This window comes from Ammospiza caudacuta, chromosome 2, assembly GCF_027887145.1.
Source record: "Ammospiza caudacuta isolate bAmmCau1 chromosome 2, bAmmCau1.pri, whole genome shotgun sequence".
Classification (NCBI taxonomy): domain Eukaryota; kingdom Metazoa; phylum Chordata; class Aves; order Passeriformes; family Passerellidae; genus Ammospiza; species Ammospiza caudacuta.
The window spans coordinates 34422574-34445649 of NC_080594.1; the positions used below are offsets into that span (position 1 = coordinate 34422574).

The 23076-nt window shown below is 41.4% G+C and overlaps 1 protein-coding gene across 1 annotated transcript in view; it reads right to left on the reverse strand.

Moving 5' to 3' along the window:
- The window catches only part of LOC131569862 (ovostatin-like), a 29155-nt gene extending 7805 nt beyond the window's left edge, over positions 1–21350 (reverse strand). Inside the window, exons 1-27 of the mRNA XM_058822179.1 lie at positions 21285–21350; positions 19543–19726; positions 18722–18878; positions 17899–17951; positions 17400–17420; positions 16467–16635; positions 15742–15826; positions 14905–15022; positions 14172–14292; positions 13832–13941; positions 12820–12978; positions 11846–12070; positions 11576–11633; positions 10455–10600; positions 9927–10070; positions 9129–9299; positions 8453–8573; positions 7307–7397; positions 6425–6653; positions 6092–6218; positions 5348–5469; positions 4647–4698; positions 4202–4285; positions 3057–3233; positions 2484–2565; positions 1449–1605; positions 915–989 (exon numbers count right to left, since the gene is read on the reverse strand). Of these exons, the coding sequence (XP_058678162.1) occupies positions 915–989; positions 1449–1605; positions 2484–2565; positions 3057–3233; positions 4202–4285; positions 4647–4698; positions 5348–5469; positions 6092–6218; positions 6425–6653; positions 7307–7397; positions 8453–8573; positions 9129–9299; positions 9927–10070; positions 10455–10600; positions 11576–11633; positions 11846–12070; positions 12820–12978; positions 13832–13941; positions 14172–14292; positions 14905–15022; positions 15742–15826; positions 16467–16635; positions 17400–17420; positions 17899–17951; positions 18722–18878; positions 19543–19726; positions 21285–21349 (3303 nt within the window). The 5' untranslated portion in view covers position 21350. The remainder of the gene's footprint in view (positions 1–914; positions 990–1448; positions 1606–2483; positions 2566–3056; positions 3234–4201; positions 4286–4646; positions 4699–5347; positions 5470–6091; positions 6219–6424; positions 6654–7306; positions 7398–8452; positions 8574–9128; positions 9300–9926; positions 10071–10454; positions 10601–11575; positions 11634–11845; positions 12071–12819; positions 12979–13831; positions 13942–14171; positions 14293–14904; positions 15023–15741; positions 15827–16466; positions 16636–17399; positions 17421–17898; positions 17952–18721; positions 18879–19542; positions 19727–21284) is intronic.
- Between the last annotated feature and the right edge of the window lie 1726 nt (positions 21351–23076).

A 23076-nucleotide genomic window follows, 5' to 3' on the forward strand; every position in this document is an offset into this window, starting at 1 on the left:
GGCTCTCTCAAATGGACATTGCTTGTTTGCTAGGTACAGCTACCAAGGTAACTCTTCAGACCTTTTAGCCTTATTTACTATCTCTGTGAACCCTTCTTCCTCTCAGAATCACCAGCACTTTACTAACCATGTCGTGTCTCTGCAGCTTCACTTAAATACATGACACTGGGTTTTGGAGCTGCTTACAAAGATATTGGAAACTAAATTCATGTTGCTCTAGAACTGTTTGATTCTGCACAATGCTTTCATCCTGTTGGTCTCGTGTACCCTGATGATGGCTGATACTACTGTGCGTGAGGGTTGTTCAAAAAATCAGCACATTTAGAACGTGTTTGTCAGATTTGGAACAATTCTCCTCCTCCCCATCACAACAAGAACAAAGTTGGCATAAAACAAGGTCACAAGGATATGAAGAAAATATATTACAGAGAACAGAACTTGGCTCTCATTTCCCAATGCCTAGTACTTGAACCAGCAGCTCATGGTTTCCTTCCATTAAGATTTCCATAGGGAAATGGGCATTGGAACTAAATGCACAAAGTGAGTTTGTAGACTGAAGATTTGGACAGCTTGAACTTTGGACTAGGGAAATTCAGAGAACATTCCAAAGTGGATTTTGGATGGAGTGGGCAAATTCAGTCTGGATTTTGCACCTACTTAGACTACCATTGTCTAAAACAGCTGGACTCCTCAAGGGTGTTTCAAGTGAATCCACAAGCACTGGATATATAACTGAATTGTAACACTCATTAAATACTTGCAGGAGACTGCAGGGTTCTGAAAATAACTGTCTACAATCAACTGCTGTCCTACAAAGAGTATTTGAGTTCCTCATTGTAAAGGAAAGCTGATGTGAGGGCTTTGACTTGAGCAGTTTGACAAATGTCTGACTGGGCTAACAGTCAAAAACCTACTGCAGCAGAGTGTCCAGCCTCCAGCAATGATGCCACAACATAGGCTGTGAGGGAGTATTCAGCTTCTTCTCCACCCTGAAGAAAAACAAGTAAAGAACTGGTTAGGATGAATGTCCTAGAAATAAACAACATATGAATTAATTCATAGTTCATATATCAGTTAGATTTGAGATCAGCAGTAATTTCTGTCTCCCTGTGTGCACAGGAACAAGAAAAATCAAGTTTACAGAGGATAAAGCCAAAGTAATTGACTGCATCTTCTTGGCTTTTGTACATGTGTAATAAAGCAGACAATAGCTTGTGGCTGAGCCCAAAATGCAGTGGTGGAAAATAAAACCTGAGACTTGGAAAGTTCTACTTGTTTTTACCTCATCATCAAGAGCAAACATAAGAATCATGCCCTGCTTGTGTAGGAGAGACACGAGATAACACTACCAAGAAGAGTAAGGGTGTGCTGAAGAGTAAGTTTGCGTCCTATCCAAATAAATCCAGACAGCAGGACTGGAATTTTGTGGCTATACTTATCTCAGTTACCTTCAAAGCATTGTTGAAATGTGATCCAGCATTTTCAAAGCAGCCATCTGACTTCTGCTTGCTTGCCAGCCAGATCAAAGTTTGGGACTGGACGTTGTCATCAATGTAGATGTAGCGCTTGGCCTGCTCCAGGGACTTGTACACGAAGGCAGTGAGCCTGCAGGTGATCCAGAAACAGAAGGCAGGTGTGGTGTGAACAAGACCAAGGACATTTACCAGTGCACAGGATGTGCATAGAAAATGATATAAAAAGAACTTTATAATGTTTGAGGTAAAAGAAGAAAGTGTTTTCTAAGTTTTAAGTAAATAAAATACATAAAATTCTCATACTAAAAATTGACCTGATATGTCTCCATTACTGTGCTGAAACCTTTCTTTTAGAGCAGTAGTAAAGTACAGACACATGTTGGTGACTGATGTTAGCAATTTCTAGTCTTAGTTAATTGAATTATGAAGCAGGTTGGAAGGGACCTTGGAAGTCTCCTGTTCAACCACCTGCTTAAACTAAGGCCAGAGTTGTGTCAGGCTGCTCAGTCTTTTGTCTAGTCATGTGAAAATCTCTAGGAATAGAGATATCCACATCCTCTCTGGGCATTTATCTCAGTGCTACGGCCTTCTCCTGGGGAAGAATTTTATTTCTTCTACCCACTTGGAGTTGTCTCTGTAGCAACTTGAGTAAGGACAAACTCTTGTCCTCACTCTGTGCAGCTCCAACAAGAGTCTGACAGTATTTCCACAGTCCCCACCTAGGCAGAAGAAAAGTTTACCCAGGTCTCCCATTATTTTCTTCTTCTACAGGCTAAACAAATCCAGATCCTTTAGTTTCCTGTTGAACATTATGTACTCCAGCTTCCCACCATCATACCACCCTTTGGTTACCCACTTTCCAGTTATTAATTTCTCCTTTACTAGGAGATTCAAATTAACTGAACTACATTCATTTAGTCTATTAAAAATAAGAATCACGGAATACTTGGATCTTTTTTCAAAGCCTAAAGATCCTGTGCTAGGGAAATAGAAAATGTCATCACTTACCATACACTCCCTTCTCTATCTCGTAACCCAAAGGAGCTGTAGGATCCATCCCTGTGTTTGTATGATAGCTGTTTCTGGTAGCCTGAAAACACAATAAGGAAGGCACATTTACACATTTTCTAATCCGAGAAAAGGATTTGTTCTGCTGTTTGTTCAACTGAAGAAGTAAGACTTTTGGATTTAGTATCAGGTAATGGATGTCTGGTGAATAATGCCAACCACTGAGTGAATTCCAGCTGGTTTTACTCCTGGACATGCTGTTTTTGGAGTGCTGTCATTGCCTGCTCCTGTGCAATTATTGTGGTACTGGAATTCAGAGAGATCAGTGCTCACCATGTTGAGTTGAAGTGTTCAAGGCAAACAATCACAATACTAGTTCACAGGATCACAGTTTATTCTGAGTTGGAAGGGACCAAAAATGGTCATCAAGTCCACCTCTTAACCATGCAAAGAACCCCAAAAATCACACCATCTGCCTGATAGCATTGTCCAAATGCTTCTTAAACTCTGTCAGGCTTGGTCCTGTGAGCATTTTCCTGGGGAAGAAGATGGAAGAATCTGAAAACCTCTTACCTCTGGATAGATAACCAATACCCCTGACTCTAATCTCTTCAGTCAGCTGCCCAGTCTTATTCAGATAATCCAGGGCATAGATGTTGGGTGTGAATAAGGCCATGTTCTGTTCTCCACAGCCATAAGGCATATGGAGGAGGTTATCTATGTTCCGCAGGGCTGTGCCCAAAATGTCTCCTGAAGGGTGAAAAATGTAAGAAGTCAGCCCAGTTCAGACATGGTTTTATTACATAGCATTATACATTGCTATATACTTTCTTATTATGAAGCCAAGGGCAATGACTAATGTAGAGCAATCATAGTAACCAAAGACACATCATAGAAGAAAAGTGCCAAACCATCCCCATTTTTTCATTTCTTATCTGGATGATGGACACCTGGGAGAAACTGAGAATTTGAGAGGAAAAAATGAGCACCAATAGTGGCTGGCACAGCTTCTGAGGAGCAGCTATGAATTCTTGGAAGGGTTAGATTTCCCTGCCCATTACAACCTGCTTCCTGCTTTGTCATGTACTTGTGAACATGTTGAGTGGGGTAGGATGCTGACAGGCTGCACAGCATCAGCACACCTCACACAGACATGGGCACCCAAACCAACTGTGTTTAGAAAACAATCTGAGTTCAGAACCTCAAAAAATTTTCACTGAAGAGAACCCCCAAGCCTTACAAATGACTTTCAGATTAGTAGAGTCATTTGGGGCATGAAACTTTTATTCTATGGGAACTTATTGACTTACAAATGTTTTTCATCATGCAAAATGATAAATTTGAAATTATGCAGTCAGCAAAGTTCTGTAGATTTCTTTCCAAGAAATTAAGATAATTTTTTTCAAAGAAGTCTGTCTTATGCTACTTTTCATCTGAATCAGCTGTTTGACTACACTGAACTGGATATGCTAATGCAGTATAATCTGAAATGCAATATAAATGAAAATTATTGGACCACTTTGTCCCTTCTTGATATGAGAGAAATGTGAGCAAATTTTGCCTCCCACTGCCATTTTGCAAAATAGAAAACTTACCTTCTAAAATCAAGAATAATTATTTCTTCAACTTTACACAAGGCTTGTATGTGAATACAAGATGGCACTTGGTGCAGCACAAGAGAAACACCATTTTGCATTCAGTTTAAGTACTAAACTTACCAATGACAGAAAAATAAGCTCTGGCTGATCCCTGCACTAGGTTTCTTGGCAAGCTGAGAGACACCTGTTCAGAAATCTTTGTGCCTGATGAGAAAATATGAAAAGAAAAATTGTTAAAATTATGGGGTGTTTTACAGAAGTCTTTACTGTTATACTCCTCAGTCTGGGTAAGGAAAATGCCACAGAGTCTTGCTCAATGAGCCAAAGGTATATGAAAATTCTGAATTTCAGCCTAGCACCCTGACCCTGTGTCCTAAGCACCCTAGGACAACCTGAATGTATCTTTTCCTCCCCTGGAAGGCTCTCTGCCTTTGTAGGACAAGATCTACAAGACAGTGAAGCAGTTCCACTTGGAATGAATGTTCCCTGTGAAGCAGTTCCCTGGAATGAATGAATGAATGAATGAATGAATGAATGAATGAATGAATGAATGAACTTGCCTTACCTTTTGCACAGATGAGGGAGCTCTGAGTCAACTCCTTTTTAATACCTTCAGGCTGTTTGATTGCAGTGAAGTGGTCAGGAAGAGAAAGAAAAGTGCAGATATCACCGTGAAACAATGACATTCAGCAGTGTAAGACAGTATGTGAATATGGCTTTTACCCAGACCCTGCACCTCTTGTAGCCAGTCCTACCCTAGCTCCACTAGAATATCTCTTGGTCCATGGCTCCCTCTCTTGCCCAAGATCCTTTCCAAACCACCTTCCTACTCAAAAAGCAGTTAAAAAATAGGTATCTCTAGCCTCTGAGAGAGACTTTGTCCAATTAATCCTATGTAGCTGTTGCTTTATGATGATCAAGATAAACTCTTTTCCTCTTATATCTTTCCTCCACCCTCCTCCCTAGTATTCAAGTCATGTGCTAAAGGTGCTTAAAAGCAAAGTATGGAATCTCCTCCCTTCTGGCACCACGGGCTGTCAGGACATGTGCTCAGGGTCCCAAAAGAAGCCAGTGGGAGGAGGACAGTGGATACTGTGGCCACCATGATTTTCACTCTTATTTTAATATGGAGAAGACTACTGTACACAGGTGCTGTTCTTCCTCCTCCCTGTACTGCATTCCCTCCCTCCTAACAGCTTCTAACCCTCAGCCACAGGAATTCCAGTTTCCACCAGGCAGAAAGCACCTGCCGATTTCCAACCCTACCTCAACAAGTAAGGTTTGAAACAAGGTGTCCCTGTAAATGGTGTTCTCCTCTGGAGAAGTGCTGTTTCCAGTACCTCTGGTGTTCAGTTTGGCCTCAGCAGTAATCACAAATTTCACCTCACCTGGAAAGACACCCACCAGCCAAGAAAATGAAGTTATCTTCAATGTCTACAATGACCCCTGGCTTTGACTGCTGCTCCTAGGCTGATGAACTGCTGAGAAATGAATTTTCTCTAAAGACAGCTCAGTAAAACCAAATTGCATCAAGATTCCATACCAGTTTGTTAGTGGAAATGAGTGCTTGCCTGGGGCCCTGGTATGAGGAATGAAAGAAGGGTCATCCTGGCCAAAAACCAGATTCACTACCAATTTCCTCCTCTTCTTAGCCTTGTACTGAGTTTTCTCTGGCCTAGGGCAGTGTTACAATATTTTAATTATAGCTCTTCTGCCTTTATTCATATTTCAACTTTTGGAGCACTTACACATGCAAGTAATTAGCAACTGCTTTAAAAAAAAAAGACAATGTGGACTTGAAGGCAGTGTGCATTAACACAGCTATAAAACTGGGAAGGAGCAGTGTCTTTTTATTGCCCATGCATAATCCAGTCCAAAATTATTGGCAAATTTATTAGCAATGAATGGAGCTGTCCAGAAATGCCGGCTTGTGGATTACTGATGCTGCCCTAAAGGGGAGTAGAAAGATCAAACAGGGATATAATCAAGGTGATAGAAAGACAAACTTACCCAGTTTTCGGGGGCTAACAGCCCAAATATACGTTTTTCTTTCATTGGCACACACTTTTGCTGTGTTGCCCTCTGATGAAAGGATCTCTGCCTCATAGTCACTTGACTGTGCCAGTATGGCACTGATCTGGGACAAAGAAAGAAGGAGCTAGATTACAAATGAAAGAGAATGACCTTAAAAATCAGGCTGCAGAGCAAAGGAGGCTGCTGCATTAGTATTTGTTTTGCACAGCACAGTACCCAAAGCCTTTGCATGATGTTCCTCCTTCAAGAGCAAAAAGATCCCTGGGAAATAAGCAAACCCCATAGGAAGTAAAAGGCAACTTGATATACCTGGACACACTTGTCAAGGTAGTTGAAGACATTAGCTATTAAGTTAAATTTTTCCCCTCGAGTGACAGAGTATGGCAGGGTGAGGTCCACAAAGAATGGTTGGAATGCTGTCATGGAAACAGGGGAGGAGATGCCAAACCCAGCATCATCCTGCACACAGAAAGCGCTGGCTTTCCATTCTGTGATGCTGTCAGGAATGGTGTAAGAGACATCTACCTCTCCTCTGGAACTGAAGAGAATAAGAAACACAGAATGAGAAATTATCTTAGGAATTTTTCAAGACAAATCATGAAATAGGCTTTCTGCTTGAGTCAGAACTTCTGTTTTCATCTTACTTTCTACAAGGTAGCTTTCCATATATTAAAAAATTGTTATAATGCTTGAAGTAAAGGTGCTGGTTAACTACGTGTTAAAGCACTCAAATACTCAACTTTTAAATTTAGAAATACCAATTGTTGAAAAACCAGGATGCCCAACTACACAGATTAGAATCAATACATTTAGATTAATGTTCTAGAACAGCATCTGAAGGCATAGTTAATATGGAAATATTACAATTGAAGATGCTGTGATAGCCTGAAAGAAAATAAATAAACTGAGGTTTTTGCTGCTGAATTAAAAATTGGATGAAAAATAACAAGCTCCTTCTCTCTCCTTAAAAAAATACTTTTATTTCACTCTTAGCCCCTATTTGTTTCTCCCCACCAGAAAGACAGGGAACAGAGCACAGAGTATTTGCCTGCAATTGCCATTGATCAAGACGGGAAAAGTAGACCCACATCTACAAAGCAAACATATGTTCCATGGCTCCTTCCCAGAGTCCATTTTAGCTAAATGAATCAACTCAAAAAGGAAGAAAGAAGTGAAGATAAACATACTTACTCAGTGTTAACCAGTTCCCAAATCCAGGTGTCGGGGAAATATTTCCGAACAGTGCTGAAACCACCACCAGCTCCACCCATAACCATTTCACCTAGAAGTGGGGATATGATTAAAGGACAGTATTAGACATCATGGGAGAAGAACATGAACTTCTGTCAGGCACACTTCACCACCACAAATGAACACCAAGTATCCTGTTTGAGCATTCTTGGACTTCCCACCTCCCATATAACAGTGAAAATTCCAAGAGATATGCAAAGAAACAATTTCTTACCTATTCTCTTTTCTCATGGGAAAATACTGGAAATATTAGCTATTTTACAAGACATTTAACTTCATTTCATACTGAAAGGTCTTGCTATTCAGTTAAAAAAGTGCATTCCCCATTCTCTACAACTTGCTCTCTTTGATTTGCAAATGGGCACCAGCAGCCAGTACTGTCATCAGGGCTTAATAATGCTTTACAATGGCTTAGAATGACAGAATCGTTTTAAAAAATCTAGGTTGGGAGCAACTCCTGTAATTCTCTAGTCCAACTTCTTGAAGTAGGACTAACTTCAAAGTCAGACCAGGTTGCTTCTTGTGCAGATCAGTTTTGAAAACTAGCAGTGATGGAGATTCAAAAACCTCTTGGAGATCCCCTTCCAGTGTAATTACAACTCTCATGAGGAAGATCTTTTTCCTAATGTTGAGTAACACCTTCTTTTGTGGCAACTTATGGCTGCTACTTTTGCTCTTTTGCTGAGCAATCTGACTAGATGGAGAGAATCATAACTTTTGCTGATCTATAAAGGCCTTGGAGACTATGTGCTAAGTGTGCCACATGCTGAGTGAAGTCTTCACTTTTAAATATTTAATTGAATTTTGATTTGATGAAAGATTCTGATCTGAAAACCCTAGAAAACTAAAATCAGTTTGTAAAAGAAGCAGCACCACAGTATTCCCTGTTTTTTCTATATGCACCTGCACCTGAAACAAAATTAATTCTACTGCCAGGACTGCCAGAAGGAGACTATAGGATGCAAACTGGGACACACAGGCCTATTTCCCAAAAACCCCCACTACACTGGCTGTTATTTTATACAGGCAACAGTTTTAAAGACCAGATAGACTGAGACTGGAGACACAGAATGAACCTTCTTTTACCTGAGGCCTTGAGATTAGCATCAAAATAGTGAGAGGGGTAATTTTCCGTTTCCGATCTCTCTTCAGTGCACAGAACTGGTTTCCGTAGCACAGAGTTGGTGAACACTTTCAGGCCCATATCCTAAATGTGAAAGAATCTATCAAATCACTCAGAGCATTCACTAGCTGCCAGTGCATATCACTGATTATCATTCCTCATTTCTCCCCTCCCTCATCCCAGTTCATCCTGTTCTTTCAGTCTTGAATGTCTCAGCTCTGTGTATTTCTTATGGAGCAGTGACACCTCGTGTTCTGCAAGAGCAGTGATGATGAGTCTGATGTTGATGTTATGTCTTAGGGTACAGGGCCAGTGGAGTCCAGTGTACAGGAGCCAAGTGGCCTGCATCACAGACACAGGTCTCTACAAGAAATGCCTGGAGTCATGAACCAAGGCCATGGTCCTGCTTAGGTATTGTCTACTGACCCATGGGCAGCAGCCCAGTGATTTTCAGAGCTCCTGAGTAAGTGATGAGGAAAACAAGGCAGAAATGGGGTGATTGCAGGCTTTTGGCAGTTTCAGACATCAGCTGCCTTCTCTCAGCAGTAAGAACCATCACCTGAGAAAGTTGAATGCTGACACTGATGAATTCTTCTGGAATCCCTCCCACTTAAAGAGCCTCCCACACAGACCACATACCCTGAAAATCCTGTAGACATCTCCATCACGGCTGACATTCACAGGTTCAAAGTACAAGCCATCAGAAAAGATGGTTTTGGATGGAGTACACTGCTGTGGCTTGTCATCTTCCAGGTTGAGCCCATTGTAGTAATAGCCATATAAATCACCCCTATGAAGCTGATAGTATACCTGGAGGTGAGAATGAGTAGTTTAAGCACAAGGAAGGTATCAGGCAGGCAGAAAATCACAGATATTCAAAGCTTATGGTGGTTCCTGAGCAGTGCTGTAGACTTCAGTGGGCTTAACTAGTGATGCCTACCTAGAGATGAATAAGCAATTTGGACTGAGCTGTACCCTCCTCCTTCTGAGCCACAATGGTTTTGTGGAGTGAACTTGAGCAGAAAGCATGGAAATGCAGTTTTGAGTTGAGCAAAGAGGAGATGAGTGTTACAAGACACTAGCTGACATCTACAGCTTTTGTTCTGGACCCAAGGCCTATCTGAGCAATGTAAATTATGCAATTATGTAAAAATTAAGTAAAAATGCAATTTTGACACAATCACTCCACAGTGAGGAAATGTGCTGTCAAGGATTTACATAAGGCATATTTTTGGGATATATGTTACCCTGCCATGCTTCCCAAAAGCAGTGCTGTGCTATCAGTTTCTGTCTTTAAAGCATACAATTGCCTTAGATCTTCCTTTAATCACAGATGTCCGTTTCCAAGGGAAAAATAAAAATACAGTCAGAGACATCACGGGTGGGAACTGGGTTGTTCCTAGCTCGAAAGAACACAGGGCTGGGGATGTGACTCACACTCTCAGCAGATAACTCCTGCCCAGACTGAAGAAGGACGCTCTGAATTGCTCGCAGGGCACAGAAGGAGTTGGCAGCAGCTTCCAGGTGGAGTCCAACTCTAGTGCCCGGTAGACCCTTCTTCTCAGAGAACTTGAGCTGGACCTGGAAATTAGCAAATCCAACACAACCCCATGGAGATTAGGTGAATCGGTTTGGCACAGAGATCTAAATCTCCCCTTTCATCAGCACTCACTGTTCTCGGTAGGACAAAGCTCCTACCGCTAGATGGCCCGTCTGGATCAGCTTGTAAAAATTCACATAACCCCCGCCCCCAGGCACCCTTCTCTCTCCATCGTGGGGAGAGTTTTGTCTGAGCCTGAACCATAGGTGCCAATTCCAGGGACGACTTCTCATGATCCCAGACATACCTGCACCTTTTCCATCCCTAAATGCCATGCCTAGTGCAGGGCTCTTGATGAGATCATTTCCTGACCATTTTTCAGCAAACCCCAAAATATCCCTTAGTAAGAAAGGAAAGGTTTCCACCTTGTTTTTGAAGCATATATCACTGTGTATCCTGGAGCTGTCAGCCACTATCTCTCCATGAGGATGCACTGTGTAGAGCAGCAACCTGGCACTGGGGGCCAGCTTCTCAGTGACAGTCAGTGTGATGGAGAATGTACCTCTGGAAGCTGTGGAAGGAACATGGATCAGAGAAGGACAAGCCAGCAAAAGAGCATATTATATTCATAATCTAGAAACACCTTATTAACACAGGGAATTGGATATTGGAAGACTCATCTCTCAGTGGCTGAGGGACAGCTCCCATCAGCAATGTAACACATAAAAACTGGAGGATGCTGAGACCAGGGTGCTTTGCAGAGAGAGAGGTACGCTGGGAAGAAGTTAAACATGGAAACCTGTGCACAATTGCTATGAGAAGGTCCCCTTCTCATTGCCTTTGGGTCTCAAAACTAGAACAATAGATAAATACAGCAATATCCTGAGTTAAAGGAGAGTTCTCTCTACACTAAGAAATAAGAAATTCTTCTCTACATGGATGAAAACTACAAGTATATGGTCAGGGAATTAAGCTTAAGACTAAAGATGGTAAATATGAAACAAGTCCTATATAGGGAGAGAGGCTCACTTAAGCCACCTCCTGAAGTGTGCAAATGGACCAGGCTCTGCAAGAAAACTGATTTTTAACAATGAAAGAATAAAGGTCAGGATCACTGTTATTTGTTGGTATTTTGAGACTTCTGAAAGGGCAATGAATTTCAAGAGTTGACTGCTAAACATCCCTTTCAAATGGGATACCTATTATTCCAAACTTTAAAATGTTTTATTATTCTATTTGGTGAAGACTAGGATGTCACACAGAGACCATAAATACTCCATGGCATTATAAAATACTACAATAAAACATATGAAGGTTGCATTCCATGTGTTTGATCACAACAAAATATGTTTCTACTAACAAGATAAAACTGATTATGATATGGGAGTTTGGCTAGATGCTGCAGCAAAAGAAAATTATTCTGTGAGCAGTAGCAGGTCATGGGATTTAGGGACTAGTACTTGATTTAGCCACAGTTCTCTGCTTTCATCACTTGCAAAAGTTACTGTGATCTGAAGTACAAATAGTAATATGGTCTGGAACTTACCACCAGAAATGCTGACTTGCTTTTGGCCACTGAGAGTAATTTTTCCTTGTGTCATCACCTGGGCATAGAAAAGTCTCATGAAAGGGGGTCAAAAGCACCTTCTCTCTTCCACCATGAAATCACTGATTTTGAATGTTGTCCTGAGAAGCCACGAAGGCCATCAGGTCGAGCCATGATCCATAACCACTGTCTGACTGCAAGATTTCTGCCTTATAGGGTGTTTGAGAGAAGTTGAAAAAAAAGTATTTTAGGGGTAACATTAGGACTTACTACATAGTAGAAGTTTGTGTGTGTGGCGTTGCTGTAGCCTTCTCTGTTCAGGACGTAGTGAACATTGATTGTTCTCTGCTGGCCACAGCTGAGCTGCTCTGTCACTGGCTCAATTTTCAGAAAGCTGTTGGTCCGTGAGTAGAAACGCCGGACAAGGAACGAGGCTTTGGGCTCATTATCAATCCCCCAGATAAAGTCTGCACATTCACCTGGTGCCTGTTTCACCTACAAAATGGAAAACCATGCATGTGGAATCAACAGTGTGGGAAAAAAAAATTCAAGGCAGGTGAGGGGCAAAGGCTTCTTTTCTGTAAAATATTCTGTTGAGAAACTGATTTTGTGAGGCTATTTAAGCCACAAGCAAGAACTGGTGTGAAAAATTTGTGTTTCACCAGTGAAGAGTGAATGGCCTTCTGGACACCTTTAGGCATCCAGATGCCTCTGGCACATTGCAATAAGGGCATTATTTTAGTTTTTTTTCAGGCTTGGGACCAGTTGCATAAACTGCTGAGACTTACACTGAATTAGAATGGCATTGTTCTAAATTACACACTTTTACTCAGCCCTTTCCACCCCACCAGAATAAAGCCATGACAATACAAGAAGACCATGTGATGATAACAGGCATGAGTTTGTGCCAGCAGAAATGCAGGGAAGCAGTCAGCAGCAGTGAAAGATGCTGGCACGCACCAAGGCTAGATGGGGAAGGCAGTGCAGTCTCTGAGCAAGGTCCTCTAACACACAGAAGAAAGAGAAGGAAGATGAATGCAGAAAGAACTTCTAAAGGGGAGAGAAAAGCAGGGAGGAACTGAAGATCACTACAACCCAAAACCACAAATGGGTTGCAGTGTGCCTCTTCTTAGGCAGTGGTGTTTGCTTATATGAGTCTCACAGAGTTTGCAGGTGTTCCTTCTAAACCCTCTCTCCCATGAAGTATTTACTCATGAATTAGATTGCAGCCTGTGTTTACTTACTGTCAGCTTCAAACTGGGATCGAAGAAGTTGGATGTGTCAAGGGAAAAAGCAGCAATGCCGTTTTTGTCTGTGGTATAGTTGGCCAGATAATCTCCATTGAGCTCCAGCAGGACAGTGCTGCTGGCAACAGGCTCACCCTCCATGTTTGTCACAGTGATCTGAACACAACAAATACCCAAGGGATTCAGAAATAAACAAAGAACAACAACAACAAAAGAAAATCTCTGTTTACTGGATGATGGTCACTTAAACACTGAGCACTGCTGCAGGGAGTCGAAATCAAGAGTGAAATGTATTGAAGAGGCACATGCTGCTCAATATTTTGAGGGAGCGGGAGTTCAGAGACAGGAAAATTCCCATCAGTGGGAAATTCCCATGAGTGCAGAATAAGCTATGTGTCACAAAGGGAGGAGGAATATTTATTGGAGACCATTGATTAACACACCTAAAAAAGAGATGACTTCATGGCCACAGGCAAACTGTGGAGCTCAGGAGCACCTGTTAACTCCTACATGTCTGTACACACCCACAGTCTCCACTGCCCGTCAGGATGATGCTGTACAGGTCATCATCCTTTTTGTGCCTGGTTTATCCTGCATGTGTAGGTTGCTAAGAAATAGGAATGTGCTCCAACATCTATACTGCTGTAAGTAAACATCCCTGGGATTGCGTGATGCAACACAGGGTGAATTCTACCTTTAGTTTAGGCATAACTGTGTCTGAAGAATTTTCTTGAAGACTCCTCTTCCCCATTCATATCACATTCCACTTACTCACTTTTTAGGCATCCTCTGACTATGGCAGAAAAGAGACCCCGACCTGCCGGGTGTGATAGAATTCTCTTTTTTTCTCGAGGAGTATCAGGACTATAACTATACAGACACTGTTATGCAGCATTATCTTGGGAAGCTGACAGCACATTCAGGCGACAGCCATAAATGGGACATCACGGAGATCACCATGCTGGACCTCAAGGAGTTTGGGTCTAAATGTATCCTCTCATGTACCTACCTCACCATGGTAAGGAATTCCCCTCTTGTAATAGGAATCCATATTCCTGAACAGCACTTGGTCATTGCCTTGGTTGACTGAAACATAGTCATAGGCCTTCATCTGGATACCTGTGAGACACACCCAGCACAAAGAAGAGGAAACAGAAATCAGACTCAGGCAGAAAGCTGGTCCTTTCTATAAGCTCTATGGAGTGGTGATGCTCTGGAGGGAGAGCCACACAAAGAAAACCATAATTGCTGCCTGTTTGCCACACAGATGGTGATCCAGGGGATTCCTCTCTCAGGAAGATCCATGTATTAGCTTAGATCAGTTACTCCCAATGCCCACTTGGTGTTACCTGTCCCATTTTCAGTGACGATGCTTTCTATGTTGAGGCTGGCATACATCATGGCATAGCTGCGGTACAGCCGGAATTTTTTGATGGAGATGACAGTGTTGAGGCAGCCATCCTTTCCCAGCTGAAATTGCAACACAAAGGGGAAAACCCATTTTTCTCAAGCCTTGCAAAATTGCTCCTCATTATGTTTTATTGCATCTCTGAAGAGCTCCCTGCCTACCTTACATTTCTTGCTCCCCAGCTCTCACCCCAGATGACTGTTTCAATATTATTTACTCTAGCACCTGGAAACTTCTCTCCTTATCCCCTCTAGTCTTCTCTATGCTCATGCTCCTTCTTAAACCCATCTTGCATGATGCTTTTGCTCTGTGACCACAGCACATTACGCCTGAGCTAGTGGACAAATTATTCATCCTTTTAACATTAAAAGTCCTCAAAGACTCCCAGCAGAGTTCTGCTGATTAGATGTGGTAAGAACACAGCCCCAGTGTTTCAGAAATTATTACAAATTTACAGTTTCATAAGCTTCCCTCCTTCCTACTGATTCTTTCTGAGGGAAAAATCAGTCTTTTAGTGAGGTTCTTTCAGCATTGCCTATAAGATAGTGAGAAAAATCACACCATTAAGATTGCCTCTCTGGTGTTCCCTTGGAAATTAATGAAGCCACTGCATACTGTGCTACATGCTGGGTAGTAAAGCTGACAGGGAAGAAAAGACTTGTTATGTATCATACCAGTCCAGTGACAGCTTCACAGGTTTTTTTCCAGTTTTGTACACACAGTGGACTATAAAAGCGCTGCTGACACACACTAATTTGGGCCTTCCCTTGCACTGGCTGGCCATAAGTGTACCTAGGAGAGGAAGGAACATGAGAATTCAATCATGTGGATTTAACATGAGACCTGCAAAAGTTGCAGAGCATTGCAGACTCTAAATCCCTCCACAGTATCCAGAGCACAGACAGAAGAGAAGTTGGGAATTAAAATCAGTCAGCCCTAGCAGAATTCCCTTCTACTATTTTTAGGCTGTTTCTGCCATATTGTTAAAAAAACCCTGCTTCACCATAGTTTTGGTGCAATAATTCTTTATGGTCTGAAGCTGGAAGACAGTGCTAGACTCAAGGTATCATTCCCTGCACCTTTTTCTCCTTGGTACCTTCCTTACCCAAGGCAGAGCATACTGACCTATTCACCCTTTTAGCTCCTGGCACCCTGCACTTTGGCAGGACCACAGCCAGCAATTTCAATGACAGACTCTCATTTTTTGTAATAATAAAACACAACAGCTAGCAAGTAGGAAGTGCTTCATTTGGACACACACAAAGTGTACTGGTTTAATTCTGCTATGTAGCAAGAGAAGAATATCATAGACTCATAGGAGAAGAATATCATAGGAGAAGAATATAATAACATTCATTATATTTTATATCATGAAAGTCATAGCTAAAGGAATTTCCCTAAGCCACATTCTGAGCCAGCAGCAGGATCTTTGCTTTCCAGCAGAGCACACCATGCAATGCCTACACCCTTTGTTGTACAAAATTGTGTTGCCTTACAGCTCTGATACTTACGAAGCACAAACGTTCACCCTGACTTCTTCATCGAAGAAAGAAATCGTCTTTGGCCCAGTGGTTGTCACTTCAAATTTTGGCAGCACTGAGAATGTAATGTGAATATGACTGATCAGCAATTGCATTACATACATAGGTGTAGGTGTGTGTGTGTAAGACAGTAAAAAAAAAACAAAACAGTTGTCAAAGACATTTTCACCAACAAGGGAGAAGAAATGGATCAAAGAATGAGCTAACTAGGAACTGGCTGTAGTATATGACAATAGAAAAAATAATCTTCTGTGGCAAGATGAGTAACTTCTGTAAAATCAAATAATATCATACTAATAACTATAACAGTCACAGCAATTCTCATGGTAAATCACTTTAATCTCCTTTCTTAAAGAAAAATGAGTAATGCCAATGTCTCAAATGAGTTAAGCCCTGGAGTACAAAAGTTATTACGCAATCCAGTTGCAGTGAAGGAGAAAGGCAACAGATTAAGTGAAATAACAAAATCAAATAGATTGCTGACACCACCTCTCTCCAATTTATCTTTTATCCAAGGTTGTATAGCTGGGAAAGGCCTGTTTCTCATGCAGCAGTCCACCCAGCTCTCTCCACATCTTTCTTTTCCAGGCATGATGTGTAGAATTCAAAGGACTTAAACTCTGCATTAATGGTTTTTATCTGACTTAGACAGACCCTCACTGCTAGCACAGGGTAGTTTATGAGCCTTTGCTTACCATACTCCTCCACTCTGAAGGACTGGTACTCTTTTCCACCTGACTTTGTCTCCACAGTAATTTGGTAGGACCCCAGAATAGGCTCTGGGATTAGTGGAAAGGAGAGCTGGACGATTCCGTGCTTCGATGTCACCTCCAGCCACTGAAAGATTTTGTTTTGCTCTGGATCCTGGAAGAAAGATATGTAGCAAAACCTTTATCACCATTTCTTGCCTTCTTTTAAGGCCCATCTTCAGACATATTGGCTAAATGAGTCACAGGCTAAGAGTGCTTTGGGGCTGATGACATGTGCTCTGACTTTCCATCTCTGCTTGTGGATTTAACAAAATTAAGTCTATGTTTAACTGGGAATTAGCTACACTGACAGATGGCCTCAGATCATTCAGAAACAGTTCCTGGTTGGGACATAGGTTGTATATGGGACACAGGCTGCCTATCTAGAACACTCGTAGCATAAATCTTTCTGACTCAGCTGCCTTTGTAAAGCAGGAATATTATGCTGGCCTCTCTCAGAAAATGCTGGGAGATGTAGTGATGTGAAATGTGGTAGAAGATGATTTATTGTTAGCCCATCCCCATGAGAACATGGCATTTCAGAAAGTCACCATTCTTATGCCTATGTATGAGAAGGAGTCTATTTAACCAGTTATTTGCTGTACTCCTCCCAAGGTGAGCCTGGACAGAACACTCCTGTTTGAACTCTAATGAAGGGCAGAGCAGCAACCCCACGCTGCCTCTGACTGACAGCTCCAGTTGTGCTGATTTCTTCTCCTCTGGTGCTGGTAGAGGATATTGCCACTGTTCAACCTCAAATCCATTGGCTTTAAATGGTGTGCTCTGGATGAGTCTCCCTCAGCTGTTGACTCTATGGGAAATGGTGAAGCACAGTCTTCCCAAAGGAGTTTGTGTTTAATTCCATGTTATATCTCTTACCTCAATGATGATTCTGGGATACTGGAGGAGGAAATAAAGAGAGAGAAAAAATTTATTAAAACAATAATCTAACAGTGGAGGTTGATAAACACTAGAACACGAGGAAAACTGTGAACAGCTTTTTCTGGATAGAGAAGGCTGCGCCAGGGAAACAATTTTCAACTCATGTCTGTAATTAAAAAGATAATTTTAAGAGGATAATCTGTTTGTGAATTTTTTCTGCAAGAATATCCAGTCTTTTTCTACACATATGGAACTACAAAATCTGTGTGCTGTGAAAGATTTCCACAAGTGCTTTCAGAGCCTTGTCCTCTACAAAAGCAGGGAAATGATGGAGTGCGAAGATAAGGAGTTACAACAAATATACAAAATACAAAATATAAATAACATCAGGAAGCCTATCCCAGGCCCTTCTTATTTGATATCAAAGTGAGAGAGTCTCAGTAAAGAGGTACCTCAAGAGGGTACCTGAGAAGTTTTGCTTATCACTCACACTTACCGTCTCCTGAACAGGTCTGAACTGGGTGTCCAAAGTGACCACACGAAACATCACTAAAAAAAAAAAAAACAGGACAAAAAAGGATTACAGAATCATCAAGGTTGAAAGGAACTTCAAGGACTGTCTAGCCCAACCATCAACCTGGCACCAAGTGTCAGATCTCCAAGTGTCAAATGCAGATGCCTCTATCATTTATTTTATTAGCAGTGATAAATAATTTTCAATACTCAACTTTGACCAGGCTTTTTTTGAAAACTAAAGAGTGCCCAGAGAACATTAAAGGATTATCTTAGCCAGTGAAAAAAGAAAATCAAACTAAATGTCAGCTGAAATGTCTTCAATTATTACCCACTCAGACTAAAGTATAATTATGTTAAAGAGATAGCTAACTCCACCACAGCTAGTACTGTCATTTAAGTATTGTGATGGAATTAGCACTTTGAAATAGATCAACAGTTAAGGAGAAGGAGTTGTTGACAGGAACTGAGGTGCTTGCTTCATTTTTATATTAACTTTATTAGCTCCAAATGTAACTTATTATTTTCTGTATTTTTAATAATTTTATGTATTAAATAATTTTTATGTGACTCTGCTCAAGTAAACCTGACAGAACCTGAGATCCTCTAAATTCAATTAACTAAGTACAAACACATGAATTCTACTATTTTGTTGCACTGTTTGTGAATTGGTTCTATTTTTCACTAACTTTGGTATTTCAAACTAAAATGAAGTTCTTATTCCACAAGACTATGTTTTTGTCATCCTTGACCCACCCTTTCACTCAATTTCTCACTATTCTAGCTGACTCAATCCCTTCATCCACCTGTTTGTCCTGGCTTGTAGAGGGGTTTGTCCGTCTGGACGAAGACAGCACCATCCACATTCTGAATTGCCACTGATCTTCTCTCAGCTAAGTCAACTGTGGCACCTTTGGCTGAGAAGGAAATGAATGCCAGGGCATCAGAAGTAGCAGGAGGAACCTGGAGAGGAGCAAAACCCCAGAGGAAAAGTGGTAAATAAGACATGCTGAGGTTCCCTGATGCCCAGAGTTTTAGAGTAGGATACTGTCAGTTGAGTCATAAACAGCTTATGGAAAGTCATGAGAAGCCCCACCTTTGTCAGTGAGATAATTTCTGGGAATTTCTGCTGAGGAAGGCCCGTAATCTGTCACCAGGTAATAAAATTTGAAGCTGTGTTCCGTCTTCTGCATTTCCCTGCTTACATGCAGGTTGTCACAGCCAAATACCTTTAACTCTGAAGTGTTTTCTCCTGATGCATTCTGGAAGACCTCACCTTGGGACACTTTTTCTTGTGCGTATAGATCCTTTCAGAGTCAGGAAAGGGAATAACTGGGATCTATATGGGACCTATCATCTTGCTTGATACTTCAACAGTTCCATAAGGAGCATGCAACTGTGATAACAATCTAAAGCTTTGCTCTATTCACTCTGAGAATGGAGATGGAAAGTCTTTCTCTAGCTCCCTTCTACAATCCACAGGTCTTTTTTCCTGTTTTGTCAGCCTTTCCAACAGTTTATCTTATTTTAAACACTTTGTCTTCTTTCCCTCACTGACAAGGAGAGTTGCAGTCAGAATTATCTCCAGCTACTACGCCCTCTTCAGTAGCTTCAAAAGAAAAAATACCTCGAACTTGCTGCACTTGAAGAAGTCATTCTCTGTCACGGGCTCCTCAAAGAGAGTCCTCCGGACAGTTCCATATTCCAGGACAACGCTCAGGGTCACGGGCTCGCTGAGGCTGTGCAGCTGCACACAAGCCGTCTGTGGAGCGTCGCTCCGCACGACCGACGGCACCAGCAGCACATACTGGCTGTAACACCAACAGAAAGTTCAGTCATGCAGGAAAGTCAGAGCAAACAGCAGAGGAAAATACCACACAAGTGCCATAGGTGTGAAGGAAGACATGATCCAAAGCTTGCTCAAACCAATGGAAGGATTTCAATTTCTTTCAATGGATTTTAAATAATAGGCTAAGGAAGTACAAATGTCAACTTTTTAATCTCTCACAATACTTTCTGAGCTGAGGGACTTGCATCATTCTGTGCAGTGTCTTACCCAGCATGATACTACACCTCTCCATTCCAGGTGTTTACACAGCTCCAATTACTGAAGTGGCTAAAGCATAGCTGCATTTGTCTTCCCATGACCTAGGTGTGCACTTAAACCTCTGCAGCCCCTCATATGGAGGAGCAATATTTAGCTGCTTCTTGGGACCAACGACAAAAATACTAGTTAAGGGTTGCAACAATCTTTAAATTTCTCATTCTCTGGATATCTCTTGGATAGGAACTGACATAAGTCAATCCACTTAATGCACAAGAAGTGATCTTTCTTTTCCATTTTAGCAGAAAATTCCAGGGAACGCTCAATCTAATCTGCATGCTCAGTTCTGTTTTCATGCTCCTGTTTCCATGCTTCTCCCTGTCTTGTTTTGTTTGTTTCTTTCTTCCATTGAAGATTTTTATTTGTACTTTTTCTCTCTTCTCTCTATAATTAGCGCAGCCTTCCTTCCCTGAAATACTCCTCTGAAAAACATTCCTTCATATTTGCTATGTTTGTCTAAAACGCTGTTGCTGTCCAGCAGTTTTCTGTCCAAACTACTCTTTCCAAATAATGTATGACAGAATTCATGAGCTGGTTTTGTAGCACAACATGAATCACACAATCTTTCTAATCTGATCCTTTCCCTTTTTTTCTCCCACAGCTTTGCCAGCTTATATTGCCTTCATTTTTATTTTCACTACCCCAGTTCAGGCTGCATGAAATTCAAAGACCAAAATTAAAAGAATTAAGATTAACAGTGTATTGGAGGAAGCTAAGCTGTCTTTCTTAGTATTTTCCTTTAGAATTTTTGAGAAAAGGGTTTAAGCTATAATGTTGGTATATTTTTGAATACTGTGGCTGAAATCTTCTGTTTGTATAAAGCCATGGACACTGACAGTGCTAATATGAATATTATTGTTCTGGGTTTGCCATTCAGCATGGTTTCAGTCCCAGCCACTGCCTGGCCTCTGGCACCTCCCCATACACTGTGCTCTCTCTGTGCTGCTGATGCATATCAATCCTAATTATTAGTATTACTTGTTAGTCTAGTCCTGAGTCTCCTTGCCACTCTACCCACGCACAGCACACTTCAGCTACTCAAGTTCCAGGTTTCTGTCATTCACACTAGATTTTCACAGCAGTTTCATGATGGAGAGCACCATTCCAAACCATCCTTCAATGTCATCTACTTCCAAGTCAACACATTTAAGGATCTATGTCTCAAATATCCTGTATATCATATAGTAGTGTCCCAGAAGAAATAAACTGGTGGGAAATATAATAAAATATGTTATCATATAGACACAGAATGTGTGACCACTTACGTTTCAGAAGACACTACGGGAAGCCAGTTCAAGGAGAGAATACAGAGAAGAATCCTTGACCACATGTCTGTGCATGAAGAGAGACTGATCTCAAGCTGACAGCCTGTCCCTGGTTTTTAAATTGGCCTGAAATGGTGCTCCTCCTCCACGGCTTCAATCACAGTCTAACAAAAGATATTAACATAAAATTTGCATGTGTTCAATTTCCTCACTACTGTCAGTTCTCACACTCCTTGAACTCCCAAACAATGGCTTTGGAAAGCTCTCATATTTCACATACTTCTGTGAGGTATTGCAAGCCAAACCGGTTCCTGCCTATATGATTGTTTCATTGAAGCTCACCTTTTTGATTATTGCGTCATTGCCTGAAGATTCCTTAACGTTTTAACTTGTCAGTACTTGCCGCTACTTAAGTATTTTCTTATCCTGCAAACGTGCCCTGTAGACACATCACACAACAGAAATAATCATAATACACGGCTTTTTCATGTCTGCATGGGAGCCAGGATGGGTAAAAATACACCAATAACAGCTACAGCTGCATTCAGAATGGCACTACAGCAAACTCTTAATGATAATCTGGATTTCTTACTGTAGACACTAAGAGCTGGCAAGGAATGATGCTGGCTAATGGTCTACCATTTTTGCCAGTGGTCAGGACAAATATATTTCTAGGGAAAGGATTCTGATAGCATTACTGCATTTGTTCACTCATCTGTCTGTCAGTCTACTTTTTCCCCCTCATCCCTGCTCCCCCCATTAAATGACTTGTTAGTCTGTTGGTGAATTTCAGTAACTCTGAGAAGATGTTTCAGAGTAATTAATATATAGAATCACAAAATAAGTTAGATAGAAAGGAACTTCCTGACATTATGTGCTCAAATCTCTCATTTTAAGCAGGGTTAGCTTCAAAGAGGTCATGTTTTGAGTATCTGGAGGAATGGAGAGTCCACATCATCTCTGGATATCTGCTCCCATCTCTGAACATCTGCTCCCATGCTTAACTATCCATGCTGTGAACACTTCTTCTCCTTAAATCAGAATTTCCCAAATTATAGCCTGTGTCCATTTTTTCTTGCCCTTTCACTGTGCACCTCCAGGAGGAATCTGCCTCTTTCTTCTCTATAATCCCACTCTACATTGTGGAAGACTGAAATTATGTCCCCACGTAGCCTTTGTTTCTCCAGGCTGAATTAAATTCGACTGTTTCCTTCTGTAGGCTTGTCCCAGTCCCTGAGCATCACTGACCTTCCACTGGACTCCTTCAGTCTCTCAGTGCCTTTCTTGCATTGGATGCAGAGCTTCACTGTGGTCCCCCAACCACTGAACAGAGGGGAAGAACCAGGTTCCTTGATGTGTTGACTAAACTCTTGATAATGCTACCAAGGAAACAAAATAATCTTTAGTAATTGGGGATTGGATTCATACCTTTACATAGGAAGTGGAAAAAAGAGCCAATCTGAAACAAAATAAGGCAGGCCAAACCACAACAGTCTCTAACTGCAACCCCGGGGAAGTAACAGGCCATTTCCTTTCTACTTTGTCTTCTTAACCAAGCAGATAATGAATGGGAAGAGGAAGCTGAGTAAACTCCAGGAGTAATTAGGAACACTGAAAAGAGCTGGGGGCACTGAAAAAGGTGTTGAGCAATGCAGAGAGGGCATGAAGCTATTTCAGGTAAAGAATATGAGGAGGAAATGAGGACTGCTATAGTAAAGTGGTGTAGAAATTGATGTGTGCCTGTTAAAAGCCTGATTCTACCAATTTCAGCTTTAATGGTAAAATATGTCCT